Source organism: Anneissia japonica, unplaced genomic scaffold (genome assembly GCF_011630105.1).
Source record: "Anneissia japonica isolate Jap-2015-1 unplaced genomic scaffold, ASM1163010v1 scaffold650_len285673_cov152, whole genome shotgun sequence".
NCBI lineage: Eukaryota > Metazoa > Echinodermata > Crinoidea > Comatulida > Comatulidae > Anneissia > Anneissia japonica.
In genome coordinates, this window is record NW_022728301.1 from 245,518 (window position 1) to 259,970 (window position 14,453).

General features: G+C 34.7%; 1 protein-coding gene across 1 annotated transcript in view; it reads left to right on the top strand.

The window, feature by feature from the left end:
- Positions 1-12,972, top strand: part of LOC117114064 (perlucin-like protein) — an 18,166-nt gene extending 5,194 nt beyond the window's left edge. The window contains exons 2-3 of the mRNA XM_033257598.1: positions 10,028-10,432; positions 11,075-12,972. Of these exons, the coding sequence (XP_033113489.1) occupies positions 10,028-10,432; positions 11,075-11,268 (599 nt within the window). The 3' untranslated portion in view covers positions 11,269-12,972. The remainder of the gene's footprint in view (positions 1-10,027; positions 10,433-11,074) is intronic.
- Positions 12,973-14,453: the final 1,481 nt, after the last annotated feature.

Consider the following 14,453-nt stretch of genomic DNA (forward strand, 5'->3'; position numbering starts at 1 on the left):
AATGTATCTCTCAGACGTTGTTCTGTAGACGTTTATCTGTTGATGACCTTTTGACCTCCTGAATTCTGCAATGAGATTTTCGGGTCGATTCAGCCGAGACGGCCCGAGTGGAGTTTCATGTAAATGTTTCGTACGGAAAAAAAAATCGCGGGCCGTCTCGGCTGAATCGACGCGAAAATTTCATTGCAGAATTCAGGAGGTCAAAAGGTCATCAACAGATAAACGTCTGCAAAACAACTTCTGAGAGAACGTCGCTGTCTAATTTTTAAAATTTAATACATTGATGTTACCATGGTAATACCAATGGGTCGTTTAAAATGACATTAATATTTGATTAAGCTGCACGAGTTATGAAAAGTGTTATTTTAACTGAAGTTACATACTATGACAATTTTAATTTTTTAGTTAGGCCTGGGTTTTGCATAATTACCAAGTCCTAAAAACGCTTTCTGGGAAAAGCACAAAGAATCAAGGAAAAGCGCGTTTTTCTTCATCAAATGAAACAGGGTGACAGTTATTTTCAAATTAAGAGAAGAGCTGAGAATAGGCAGCTCTAAAATATTGGATGCAATAAGACCTGTCAAAACGGCAGAGCACCAAATGAATGTAAAAATTAACTAGTTATTAATATTAGGCTAGTAATCGGCAGGTTCTTGATTACAAGGCTAGACCAAATTAGTTACATGTAATGCCGAAATGATGATGATAATTATTATTATTATTATTATTATTATTATTATTATTATTATTATTATTACCTGTACATTAAGGGGAACTTAGGTAATGGAAGAATTAGAGAACAATTTAAAAAACGACCTTAAGGGGAAATAACACAAAAGATATTCCCCTTGGGCTAGTTATTATTTATAAGCCTAGTAAATAGTATCTGTAGGTTCTTCATTACAAGCCTTAGGCCAAGGTAATTAATGCTGTCATTATTATTATTATTATTATTATTATTATTATTATTATTATTATTATTATTATTATTATTATTAATTATTATTACTACCTGTACCTTAAGGGGAACTTAGACAATGGGGGAATTAGAGAACAATTAAAAAAACGACGTTAAGGGGAAATAACACACAAAATTCACCCTGGGCGATTATTATTTATAGGCCTAGTAAATAGTACAGTATCTGTGGTTCTTCATTACAAGGCTTAGGCCATGGTAATTAATGTGAAATGATTATTATTATTATTATTATTATTATTATTATCATCATCATCATCATCATCATCATCATCATCGTCATCGTCGTCGTCGTCGTCGTCGTCGTCATCGTCATCGTCATCATCATCATCATCATCATCATCATCATTATTATTATTATCGTTGTCGTCGTCGTCGTCATCGTCATCGTCATCGTCATCATCATCATCATCATCATCATCATCATCATCATCATCATCATCATTATTATTATTATTATTATTATTATTATTATTATTATGATTATTATTATTTAACATTAATTACATTACAATGATAGTTTGGACAAGTTCAATAACGCCGGAATGGTATTTATTTAATATTTCTCTTCGCTCTATTTTTCATTTCATGCTTCAACTTTGTCCTATTTTTTCCCGAAAAATTTCAGTCAATGTCAGTATGTTGGTGTCAGCCTATGACCCTAGGCCTAGTTTAAGGAGGGGCCTAGGTAAGACCTCAGCCTGTTAGGCCTCTTTCTCTCCAGCCTTTGGTATTACTGTACCTATCTACACTTTAAAACAGGAGGTACTAGCTGTTGTTGTTGTAGATAATATACTAACATTTAATAACATCCAAGAAGGTCACAGTTAGTTACACACGTAGACCGGTCGTATATGAGGTGTAGGTGTCACTTTTTGCAGAATTTACCAGACCAACTTTTTCTAATGTATTTTTTGACGTAGATTACGAATCTGATTGTTGATCGGTCCGGGAAGGGGGATTTTTCGAGATATGTGGGGTCAAAGGTCAAATCTGGCATATTTAAGGAAGGGGATCACAAAGGTGAACTATTATACCAAAATAATGTTTTCTAATGTAATTTAGGTAATAGATTCCAAAAATGACAGTAAATTGGACAGGTATGGAGTCGTTCAAAAGTTATTGGGGTCAAAGATCAAATAAGACATAATCTGGGAAAGGGTGTTGTCTGTGTGATAAATGTGAAAAAAGAAACATTTTTGACATATTTTTGGACGTAGAATCCGAATTTGATTGTTGATTGGTCCAGGGAGGGGTATTTTTCGAGATATGAGGGGTCAAATGTCAAATTCGGCATATTTAGGAAGGGGTCCCAAAAGTGCATTATTTTACAAAAATAATGTTTTCAATGTAATTTAGGTCATAGATTCGAGAAAGAATGACAGTTGGATAGGTGTGGGGTTCGTTCAAAGGTTATGGGTCAAAGTTCAATTAGAATATAATCTGGGAAGTGGTATTACAGGTGTGTGTGATGAATGTGCAGAAGAAACATTTTTGACATATTGTTAGGGCTCAGAATCTAAATTTGGTTGTTAATCGGGCCAGGGAGATGATTTCAATATAGGAAAGGTCAAAGTATAAGAAGGGGTTACAAATATTCCTACGTATACCAAAATAATGTTTTACAATGTAATTTTGGTCGCAGGGGAAAAACCGCCCCTCCCTTGACGGTTTTTACCGGGCTGACCAAGCCGTCGTACCGGGCTGGGTAATAAGAGAAAAGTAAGAGGGGAGAGGGAGGGAAAGAGAAAGAAGAGGAAAAGAAAAGTAAAGAAAAAGAGAAGAGAAAAATAAAGACAAGAATAAAAAGGAAGATATCATAATGACCAGACTCACAACACCCTGCAATCCCTTCTCCACTTCAAAAACTGTCATAACTCCTTTGATCTATGCTGCCCGATGGCGTAACCACTGGGAGACAGGGGGAAAATATCTATCTTTGAAAAATCTTCCCCACCCCTTTATAAATGCCCTTTCATCCCCTGAAAGTGCCTAAAAACCTCAAATTTCGCGCGCATTTCTTGTTAACATGGCCCAATTTCCTCTAAAAATTGCACATTTATGGAGTTTTGATCAATTCCAACGAATTTAGAATTAAAAACACCGGGGGACAAGGGGAAAATATCCATCTGTCTTTAGATTTAAAGTTCCTAATCGCAGACTTTGTAATATTACCGTAGTGTTTTCCATGTTTCCTTTTCTAAAGTTAATATTTGCAAAAATGGTTTTGTCAATCGTATATCTTCAACGTAATGATTTTGTTAACGCTTGTTCAGAAGTGGATGTTTTTAGTAATTCATTAGCGGTTTTTAAGAGGCGTGCCTCCAGTTACATTTCCAAGTAATTCTTAAAATTTCTATTTTAAAATATCTATTACCTTGTATTATTAGGGCCTATATTATTTTCCGTACTTTTATTCTCTTCTGACAAAGTACGGTAAGTGCAATGATTTTTTGGGGTGGGTATGGTAAATTACTAACCGGGATATGAGAATTTTATGTTATTGTTGTTGTTATTATTATTATTATTATTATTATTATTATTATTATTATTATTATTATTATGATGATGATGATGATGATGATGATGATGATGATGTTGCAATGATGTTGTTTGTACTGTTCTTTAATTTTATTAAAGAGGGCACCTGAATATCAGTTAACCTACTGGGCTAAACTAGAAGGGTTACCCTCTTTAAAGATGGTTGAAATAAAAATAAAAAAAATAAAAAAAATAAATACCCACTCTGACCCAAGACACCCTGTTACGCGCCTGGTGTTAGCGCCAATGTGTGCCCTTGTGTGGACAGGAGATGTGCCCCCCCCCCACCTCTGAAGCTGAAAACCTTGTTTTTGCAAAATAAATTGATGCAATTTGCTATTATAGGCCTAATCAATAAATTCCTCATCAACCGATATAACCTTAAACATTCTTGGAATTGACATAACATTACTGATGTCGTACACACCCTTCAGTGTGAAATATGGCTCTCTTTGCAAGCACATCTAACATCTAAGGAATGAAGAGCTTAGATTGGTGCCAGATAAAATAATTTTGTTATCAACATTAATACATTATGCTAATTTTCATCTTTGTAAGTGTATAAGACTGTGCAAATTATTTCTGTGACAGTCTTTTGAAGTGTGTAAAGCTCCATTTTATCCCATACATAGTCAAAATATTGGGGGGGGGGGATGATACAATGGACCATCCCCCGCTTGTCAAATATTGGGGAGAATATATCCCCTCCATCCCCCCGGGATCTACGCATATGCTAAGAAGTACAGTCGCGTAGATGTGATTGTTGATGCATACGAAACAAAGTCTATTAAAAGTGGGAAACAAAACGACCCGTGGGATGTAGTGCTCTTTTTTTCATAAATTCGGTAGACATTAAAATAACAAGGAATTTTTCAAGCTTCTTGACGAATGGATCAAACAAAGATCGTATGACTGAACTCATACTGGATGTATGGAAGGAACATAATGATATTATTCCTAAAGGGAATTGCATTTATTTTTCAAAGAAAAATGAATGTTTTAAGTTGTCCAACGGGAACGTATAGTGTGTGGATGAGCTGGCATCTGATCAGGAAGAAGCAGACACGATAATTGCGTTGCACATTAATCATGCAATTGCAATCAACACAGGAACAATTATCGTACGATCCCTTCAGGTGATACTGATATAATTGTTATTCTATTGGCACTCTTTGCTGAATGTGACCAGATTATGGTTGACAATGGGCATGGAAACAGCAGGAAAATCTATGATCTCAAAGGAAGCGACATGTCTAAAGAAATTAAAGAAGCTCTCCTCGGTCTACATTCTTTTACAGGTAATGAATATGTGTCGACATTTTTCAGGAAAGGGAAAATGACGTGTTGGAAAGTGCTGAAGAACTTTCCAAGATTTAATAACACATTAGTAGCACTTGGATTGTAACCGATGGACTTTACAACAACTTAGAAGAGCTTGTGTGCAAGCCGTATGGACTTAAGAAAATAAAAGACGTACACGCCGCAAGGCAACATCTGTTTTGGGAAAAATATAATAAAAGTGGTAAATTGTAGACCTTTTCTTCTTACCACCCTGTAAAGAATGCCTGTATCTACACATACAGAGATCCAAGTATGTCTGCCGTTTATGGGGGCAATCGTGTGTCCCCATAATTGATGCTCCAAATCCACAGAATCATGGGTGGACTGCTGACAGCGAAATTCTTTGGACAAAATTAATGCTGTGATGTCAGATGATCTGATCGAATTACTTACTGAAACAAGTGAAGGTTACAGTGACAGTGAAAGTGAAATTGACGACAAATCTTTAGAAGTAGACATAGAGGATGAAATGTCGGAGAGTGAGGATGAATTTTAAGGTACATAACATTAAAGTTTTAAACATCTACGACCAAAATTACATTGTAAAACATTATTTTGGTATTTATCACACACACCTGTAATACCACTTCCCAGATTATATTTTATTTGAAGTTTGACCCCAATAACTTTTCAACGAACCCTACACCTGTCCAACTGTCATTTTTTCTCGAATATATAACCTAAATTACATTGAAAACATTATTTTCGTAAACTATTGCACTTTTAGGACCTTTCTTAAATATGCCGAATTTGACCTTTGACCCCGAATATCTCGAAAAACACCCCTCCCTTGACCAATCAACAATCAGATTTCCATTCTACGCCCAAAAACATGTCAGAAATGTTTCTTTTTTCACATTTATCACACATTATGTCTTATTTGACCTTTGACCCCAATAACTTTTGAACGACTCCATACCTGTCCAATTTACTGTCATTTTTTGGAATCTATAACCTAAATTACATTAGAAAACATTATTTTGGTACACTAATTCACTTTTGTGATCCCGTTCCTTAAATATGCCAGATTTGACCTTTGACCCCACATATCTCGAAAAATCCCCCTCCCCGGACCGATCAACAATCAGATTCGTAATCTACGTCAAAAAATACATTAGAAAAAGTTGGTCTGGTAAATTCTGCAAAAATGTGACACCTTCCTCCAAATCCGACCGGTCTACACGTATATCCCATAAGTCCGTGAGATTTCATAGGCCTACCGTAGGTAAACATAGAAAGAGCAATAATAGGAAAACTAGAGCGTCACGACATTGCGAAGTGTCTGCTCTTGTTCCTAGTATGGTACTCACTCGAGTCAATCCGAGATGGCCCGAGAGAAGTTTGATGCAAATATTTCGTACGGAAAAAAAATCGCCAGCCGGTGTAGTCGGGCCCACACGTGGTTTGGGATGTTACTCCGCGAAATATAGTTTCATAATTGGAAGGCCTACCAGTTAGTTCGATGTTGTTTTGTTGTTACGTTTTTTGTTGTTGTCAAAACAAGAAACATTCCCTGTAGAATTATATATTTTTTTACATATCTTATAGATTAAATTAACCAATTAATTCAATTGTTGCACTTTATTAATTCCACGTTTAAAATTCAATCTTTAAATATTCATTTATATACAATTCAATTTTTATATTATTTCAAAACACGATTAAACAATCATTCTGCTTACCTTCTGCTGATACTTTGTTAAGAACGAAATAAATTGTTTGATAGAGGCCCATTACTAGTTGCCTATGAAATAACTCTACTTACCGTCTACTACATTCAGTGAGAAACGTTCCCAATTCCAGGCTCCTCCTGGTAGACACAGAGGTTGCCAGACACAAGTCATTTGACTCATTGTACGCCGCCAATACGAACAAAAGTAGGTCAGAAGCCGACTGACTCGTTCAGTAAATAAATGGTAGTAAAGGAGTTCCTAATTTCTATATTATTTCATTTAATTAGGTTTCAAAATTTGCTGTGAAACCTATTTGTTTGTTTGTTTTTTGTAAATTTCAAGATGTTGCTCATTGAGATGCATGTTGTTAAACTATAGCTGCTCCGTGAAGTCTGGCTGAGGTTATTATCAAAGAGTATTTTATACCCTTTGATATCATCAGCCATGTGATTGAAGAAGCGTAATCTTATTTCATAATGTATGAGGTTTAGGTAATTCGTTTGGTTTTCAATAAAAGATGTCTGCCTTAATACCGGTAGTACTTGGAATATAATCATCCAGATGATGACTAATTTTATTTATTTACGACCTATTTAGAGTTAAATTTTGATTATTGCTTGATCTGGGCCGTTTACATCGTACGAGTCAATACTGTATACGATCGTTTGAAATTTCGGTACATAGTCTATTTTATGAACAAATACGTTCACAATTACGAGGAGGTACAGGTAAGAGTAGCACTCAATAAAATAGTAAAAAATCAAGCAATCCGATGTTTTTATACCAGTCTCCTTCGCTTTGACGGTGATCGCTTATTTACCAAGAATAAGATGAGCGCACATGGACACGGTTTTAGTGTACGACGTCACATTTTAACAGTCTAGGTCATGCTGATTGGTTGATACAGTACATATAAAATGAATGATAACATGTTTTGCGTACTGCCTGACTGAAAATAATGGGCTGTACAAGTTGCAAAAGAGAAACCACCTTCCTGCCGCTTATAAAATATACTCGCGCTATCAAATGACCTTGTCTCACTGAGCGCTACAAAGTTGAATTCCTTGTCGCATCTTAAAAAATCAGGTCGCATTAAATGCGACCAAATAACCCTTAATTTCAAGCCCTGTCAGACCTAAACAACGGTAGCCTACTGTTCCACAGAGTTTGCATGAAACGGACTCACCTGTACATTGTTTTAACAATGGTCGTGAATTTATTGTTGACCTTTGACATAAATTGAATCTAAGCCTTGCGATTGGTCCATCGGCCACGAATTCGCTCGCGAATCCGAAAAAGTTGGTCTTGGATTCTCTTGTGAATTCGCAGGAGAAGCCTCCGCGACCACCGCGCGCACCGCGTCGAAGTTGGAATATTGGGTGTTACTACAAATTCGTTTGCATGTTCACATTGGAAACGCCAGTCGCGTCTTCGATTCAGCCGCGCGCGCCACATTTCGACGCGAAATTAGCTTGATCGCGTTCAGTGGGAACCAGCTTTTATGTCTCCTCGTAGTCAAAAATGTATTGATTTGACCAATGGGCACATTTGGAAATTGTCCCCGTCCCCTTGATAAGGGTATCATCACTGCAGCTTAAGGCTTTGGTCATAGTGTTAAAAGATATATTTCTCTCGTTTCACCGAAAAGTGTCCCCTTAATATGGGTGTCCCCTATGAGGGGTTCTACCCATTTTATCCTAGAACTTGAACGTTCAACGGAAGTTAAATTCCTAGGAATTATTAATTCCAACAAAATGTTTCTAAAGTATGTAAAATCGAATCAATGTTACACGTGAATTTTTATTTTAATGTAGACCCACAATGCACTTACCTATCTACCCGATTTAAGTTACGAAAATTAAATCTTGGGAATCTATGCCAATCTTAATCGTCTACACATTCTCCATACCAATTTAAAATCATCGGGATTAAATTGGAATATCTGCTTTTAATTTATGATTATTTGTATATATGTTAATATGATTCGTTGTATATTTTGTATTTTTTGTTAGGGTGTTCATGCTTAAAGCTCATGCTTGCTTTATCATTGTGTATTGTATGCTTTAATTTCTGTATTAATTTGAATAAAGCCCCGGGGCGTTCATTGTTAAGAAGGGGTTTTTCGAGAGAAGCGTTTATTGGCTTATTCGTGGGAGGCGTTTATTTTTTTAATGTAAAATGGATACGTATTATACTCAACTAAACGCCTCTTAATTTTACTGTAAATGTGGAACTGCAACACATAATTACCACCAAAATGTGTAATTGTGTGATCATAAAGACTTGATCCCAACCAGGTTAGAAAGATGTACAGGTAGAACATTTATAGAATGTGCTGAAAACGATGTTGCTTCCATTAGAAGGGCGTTTATTTGAGGAAAAAATAAACACCTCGGGTCGGCGTTTATTCAAATCGGGGGGTTTATTCGAATAAGTACGGTTTGTTTACGGTTTAATTAGCAAGAGGCTGCAATTTCGAATTCCCCCACATTTCACCTAACCACCTATTTTAGCACTGTTATTATAATTTATATATTTGTTTCTGTTGTGTTTACTATGCTAAAAGTACCCAGCAAACCAAAATCTGAATATTATATATGCCTACTATAGTATAAGCCTTATCTCGAATCTTTAATAACAACATTTTCATGTAAACACTAACTTAACATTTATTATGGAAAATTATGGAAAGGGGGATGACAAATGGGGATATTAAAGGGAAACTTAAGTAACCCTAAAACTGACTACTCACGTGAGATCGATCGTGTCCAATGCTCGGATATAAAGCATGATTGCCCAATGCCAGCTGTCCAATGTAAACTAATGTTCGAATATATATGCAAGCGAGAAATAAAATACTTATGTTCCTCCAATACGTTAACCGTGTCATTTGATTTTATCAATGTCTCTATTATTATTTAATTTACTGGGAACATACGTGCTCGCAATCACATTGATGCCTACTCTCTCTTTCTCTCTCTCTCTCTCTCTCTCTCTCTCTCTCTCTCTCTCTCTCTCTCTCTATATATATATATGAAAAGCCATTTTTTTTTGTTCGGAGTTTATTTTTCTTTTTTCCCTATCTTTTTGCACTGTTTTTTCTGGCCGTCACTTTGGTCACTTCCCTTGCTTAACATTTTTCCGTGTTTTGCCAAAGCATAGGCCATATATCAAGGATGTGGCTCCAAATATTTAGTGTCAATCTATGGTGGGGTGTGTGTGTTTTGACCAATTAATTAATCTACACTGCATATTTCAAAAACCGGTCAGTTGATGTGAATGAAACTTACGGGAAAGTTTAATAAAGAAATTTTTATGTGTTAGTGACGATCCAATGAAGGGTGTAAATTTGAGGGTCTTTTTAATTGTTGAGGACCCAGACCTAAATATCTCTTTTTTTTTAAAAACCAATGGGTCTAAATGAAACGTTCTATAATACTTTGTAAAGGTCTTGATGGGTACCCAGACCTAAATTTTTCATTCTTCCCTTTGTTAGGTTATTCTAATCTCCATTGTCAGAAATATAGTTCTGAGAGATTTAAAGGTGACGAAAAACAGACCTGGTTGGATTATAAACATGTATGTGAAGCATCAGGTGGATATCTCGCAAGTATCACAACTGCCGATGAACTAGCTGCCGTCCTCGAATACATGAGGAAGCACTACGCTGGCGTTAAATACGCTATCGGATTATCACGCCAGGCCGGTTTGGAGCCGAATGAAGATGCAAACTGGAAGTGGGAAACAGGAGAAGAGTTTGATTCTTCTATTATTCCATGGAGTAAATTTGAACCTAGTGCGGTTGACTCTGAACATTGCGGGGTTAGGTTAAATATCATCAATGGTCAAATCTATGACAAACCTGCCGACCTTAAAACAACGGGATATATTTGTGAATTTGGTAAGCGGTACAATGTGTTGTGAAATAAAATAGGCCTATACAAGTCTATATATTTATTATACTGTATTTGGTTATCTGTTTTCTAGTAGTTCATTGATTGGTTGGATGTATTTTACACTCTGAAAGGTAGCTTTGTTGTTTTATAAATTAACACACTTTATGTTTATCTATGATATATTTTTACACTAATCTTTTTTATAGAATGTTTTTAATGGAACTTATGTACTTAATATTTTAATGATTTTATTTGTATTACAACTCAGAAAAACAAATTTCATATATTTTTTATGTGATTACAATAAATTTGAATGTGAATCGGAAAATAATTACTTACAGTATTTATTTAATAGGCTTTTAAACAGTATTTCAATTCATAGTGAATTTTCTTCACAACGAAATCATGACGTTTATATTATTTTTTTTTGTGCAGTATGTCCATAACATTTTTATTTCTATTGCTGAGTCATGGGATGCTGAGTCATGGGTTCCCAATGTCCATAATTATTGAACTTATTTTGCAATAATATTGATATTAATAAATGTTAAAAATGTTTACATTTGGAACTACATATAATTTCAGATATTTTGCAATGTATTATCAAAATTTTTTTTTTTTTTTTTTTTTTTTTGCTTCATTCGTAGATTGCTTGTATTTTCAATCTGTGGAGCCTCGTAGAGTGACTATGGATGTTTCACACGTGAGATGCGCGCTACGATGTCTGCGACAGAAAGCGTGTCACGGATTTCACATCGATGATGCTGGATGTCAGATTGAAGGGGAGACAAATCATGACACTAAAGGACATTATGCCAAAATTTCGTATTTTTATGAATAGAAATAAGTTTTATAGTACAGTACGGTACCTGTACGATATTTTAAATTATCCTTTCTACTTTCTACTTAATGAATGTTTTAATAAGCTTGTCTTAGACAGTGATTTTAGCGATTTGCTATATAATATTTCAGTATGTCAGTCTTGGTTAAATTGCATGATAGTACTATAATATAATATTTTGAAAGCTATAAGATTGAATTAATACAAAATTGTTTTTGTATTTTACACTCTGATGGCTAAATAAATTCAAATCAAATCAAAGCAAACATATCGCCCTTGGCTGTAAATGAATAAAATAAAGAAATAAATATATTATAAAAAATACAATCCAAACAATGTATAAACATTGCATTTATCAAATTGTTTATTCATAAAATAATTAACTGAAAGTGATACTAAAATATAAATTTAATTTAATTATAGGCCGAATAGCAGTTATTTCAACAAACTATTAATTAACGTATAGTAATTATTAAGGACAGAACTTAAACACCCAAGTATTTATATCCTATGTTTCGCTTTTATTTAATCATCATCAGGAATAATACATAATACAACAAAAAAATAAAGTACAGTATAAACAGTACAAGTTGCCGGAAATCCGAATTAATATGCTCTAAATAGATAAATAATTGCCTCATTTAAATAAATGCATATTAATTATTGTTTCTGGCAACTTGTACTGTATATACTTTGTTTTGTTGTTGTTATTCCTGATGATACTTAATCGAAAGCAGAATAAAATGGCCTTGTTAATTTTTGGAGTGACATTCCTATTATTTGTACTTAAACTCATTGCACATCCTAATGATAAAATCTTTATTATCCCTGTTACACAATGAATTTCAAAATGCATAGGTTTAGTGAAAGTCCGATAGCTTTTATTATATCACCGTGTTTTCTTGTAAGTACGTTATTCGTTAATCAATATCGAGCACACAGTTTTAATAAACAGTAATTACCATTCGATATTGTAGGCCTGTTTGATGATTGTTAATATTGTCCTTTTTTGGAATTGCTGTATTTTCATTATACCACACCACTAAGATAATTTACTTTTAAATGGCATAGACAAATGATTACTCTTAATCAAATTCAAGATACAAGTTTCCTTTATTCATCTTAATATAAAATATATATAAGAATTTTTTTTCATCGTTGATAACGTTAAGGAACGCAGTGTAGGCCTACACTCTTCGAAAAAAGTAGGGGATTGTTCCCGGTGTACTACCCAATCACCACCAGAAGCACCCCACTGAAAATAAGTCTTCTTCTAGACTTTCCTGGGCTATCCTTGGTGTTTACACGGAATATATTAAATCAATCAGACAATCAATCAACCAAATCGATAACAAGACAAGACATTTTTTCGATATGATCAAGAGAATCTAGCACCAGGCTATTTTCTGTTGTGAGACTTGCTTGGTCTTACTTCTATTCTATCCCCTTTCCTTTCTTTATTTCACTGCACATGACACTCATTTACAGTACTACCGTATTACTTTCTAAGTTCTCCCTATGTTGGGATCCCCCCCCCCCACAGAGTTTTTAGCTTTGCTCTATGTGAATACTAAAGACAATACAATAATATTATTAACAATGATGATGATAATAATAATACTCATAAACCCCCACATTTTCCTTATCCTCTCAATACGGTACATCATGGAATTTCTTCTTCTAGCCTATTGTATACATACACGTTGTTTGATGTGATTGGTTCGTTCTTCTGTCACGGTATTTTTAAACTTAGTTGTTAATCAATATTTTACATCAGGGCACGGAATTATTTCAAGTACCCAATGACGTAGTGTTATGGTTAATAAACATTGATTGCTAATCATTAAATCCGTTTGATGGCTTATTATTTCTCATGTATAGAATTGTGTTCGTCTAAATAATTTTTTTGTGTTGATTATATAAATGGGAAACCATAAAAACGACTGGGCGTATACTATATTTGTAAGGACTATTATAATTATTTAATCCCTTACGTGGCCTTCGATTGATTTTACTTAATAATACTGTGATGTTTACTTATTTGGCCTTCTCTAGCAGAGCTGCTCGCGGCGCCGTTTTCCACCTGCAAAGTGTAGCATTTTTTCTGCATTTTTTAAATTTTATTTTAATTATTTGTTTATTTATTTACTAGCATCTATTTTTTTTTTGTATATTCATTTTACTTTTAACTGATATGGATGGGAAGACAGGCAAAATAAAGACTCAAACACTCTTTGGGGTCACTATCCATCACAATCCTGGCGCATTCCCAGACCTCTCGAACTATGGAGGCTCGAACAAAGCGACCGGAAATACATTTGGCCCTGCCAGAGACGACCGGGTGCTCAGGAATACTAATCGAGACATTGCCCCCGCCCCCCACCCCGCAACCACACCAAAAAAAAAAAAAAAAAAAAAAAAACGAGAGAAAAAAGCAATCAGTTATTGTATTTAGTCAAAATGAGAAAAAAAAGGAAATGATTTAAGTTCAGACTTGGATTCACAAAGTGTTGACAAATTTCTAATGTCTTCTTGGAGCTGGTTCCACATTTTTCCTGCAACATATTCGAAAGGCCTCGATCCACAGAGGTTGTTAGTTCTACTCAGAGAGCAATGAAAGCTCTGAAACCGCTGGGTTTCAGAGGTTGGCTTGCGATCCACCATTTTCAATTGTTGCTATTTCTTGGAATGTTAATCGTTTGATGTTTCACAACTAATATTAATTAAATAACATACGATCGTTTAAGTGTACAGTAGATCTGTAGTTGAAAAAAACATCTAAACAAAAACAAATTGAAGCCGGTCATCCTGTCATTACTATTTTCCCTTATGGCGTGTTTTCTTTAAACGTTTTGTTTACTCTTTATAATTTTCTATATTTAAATTCATTCATTTTGCAATAAAAATATTTTATAGAAATGCCGATTGTTATTCCAGCTGAAACTATTTTAATTCTCTGTGTATCGTTTGTAACACCAATAACATCAGATATCGTTAGATCAGGATTTAATTAAATCACTTCGGAAAATTAGAAATTGGCGTAGTACCCTATCCCTTATGACCACTTACATAACCATTCAGCTGTTTAACGAGGCCTACTAATGAATCATCAAATCGTTTGCAGTATAACCTAGTTAAATCTGTATGAACCTGTAATCAGTGTTTCATGAAGCTGCTCCGAAAGA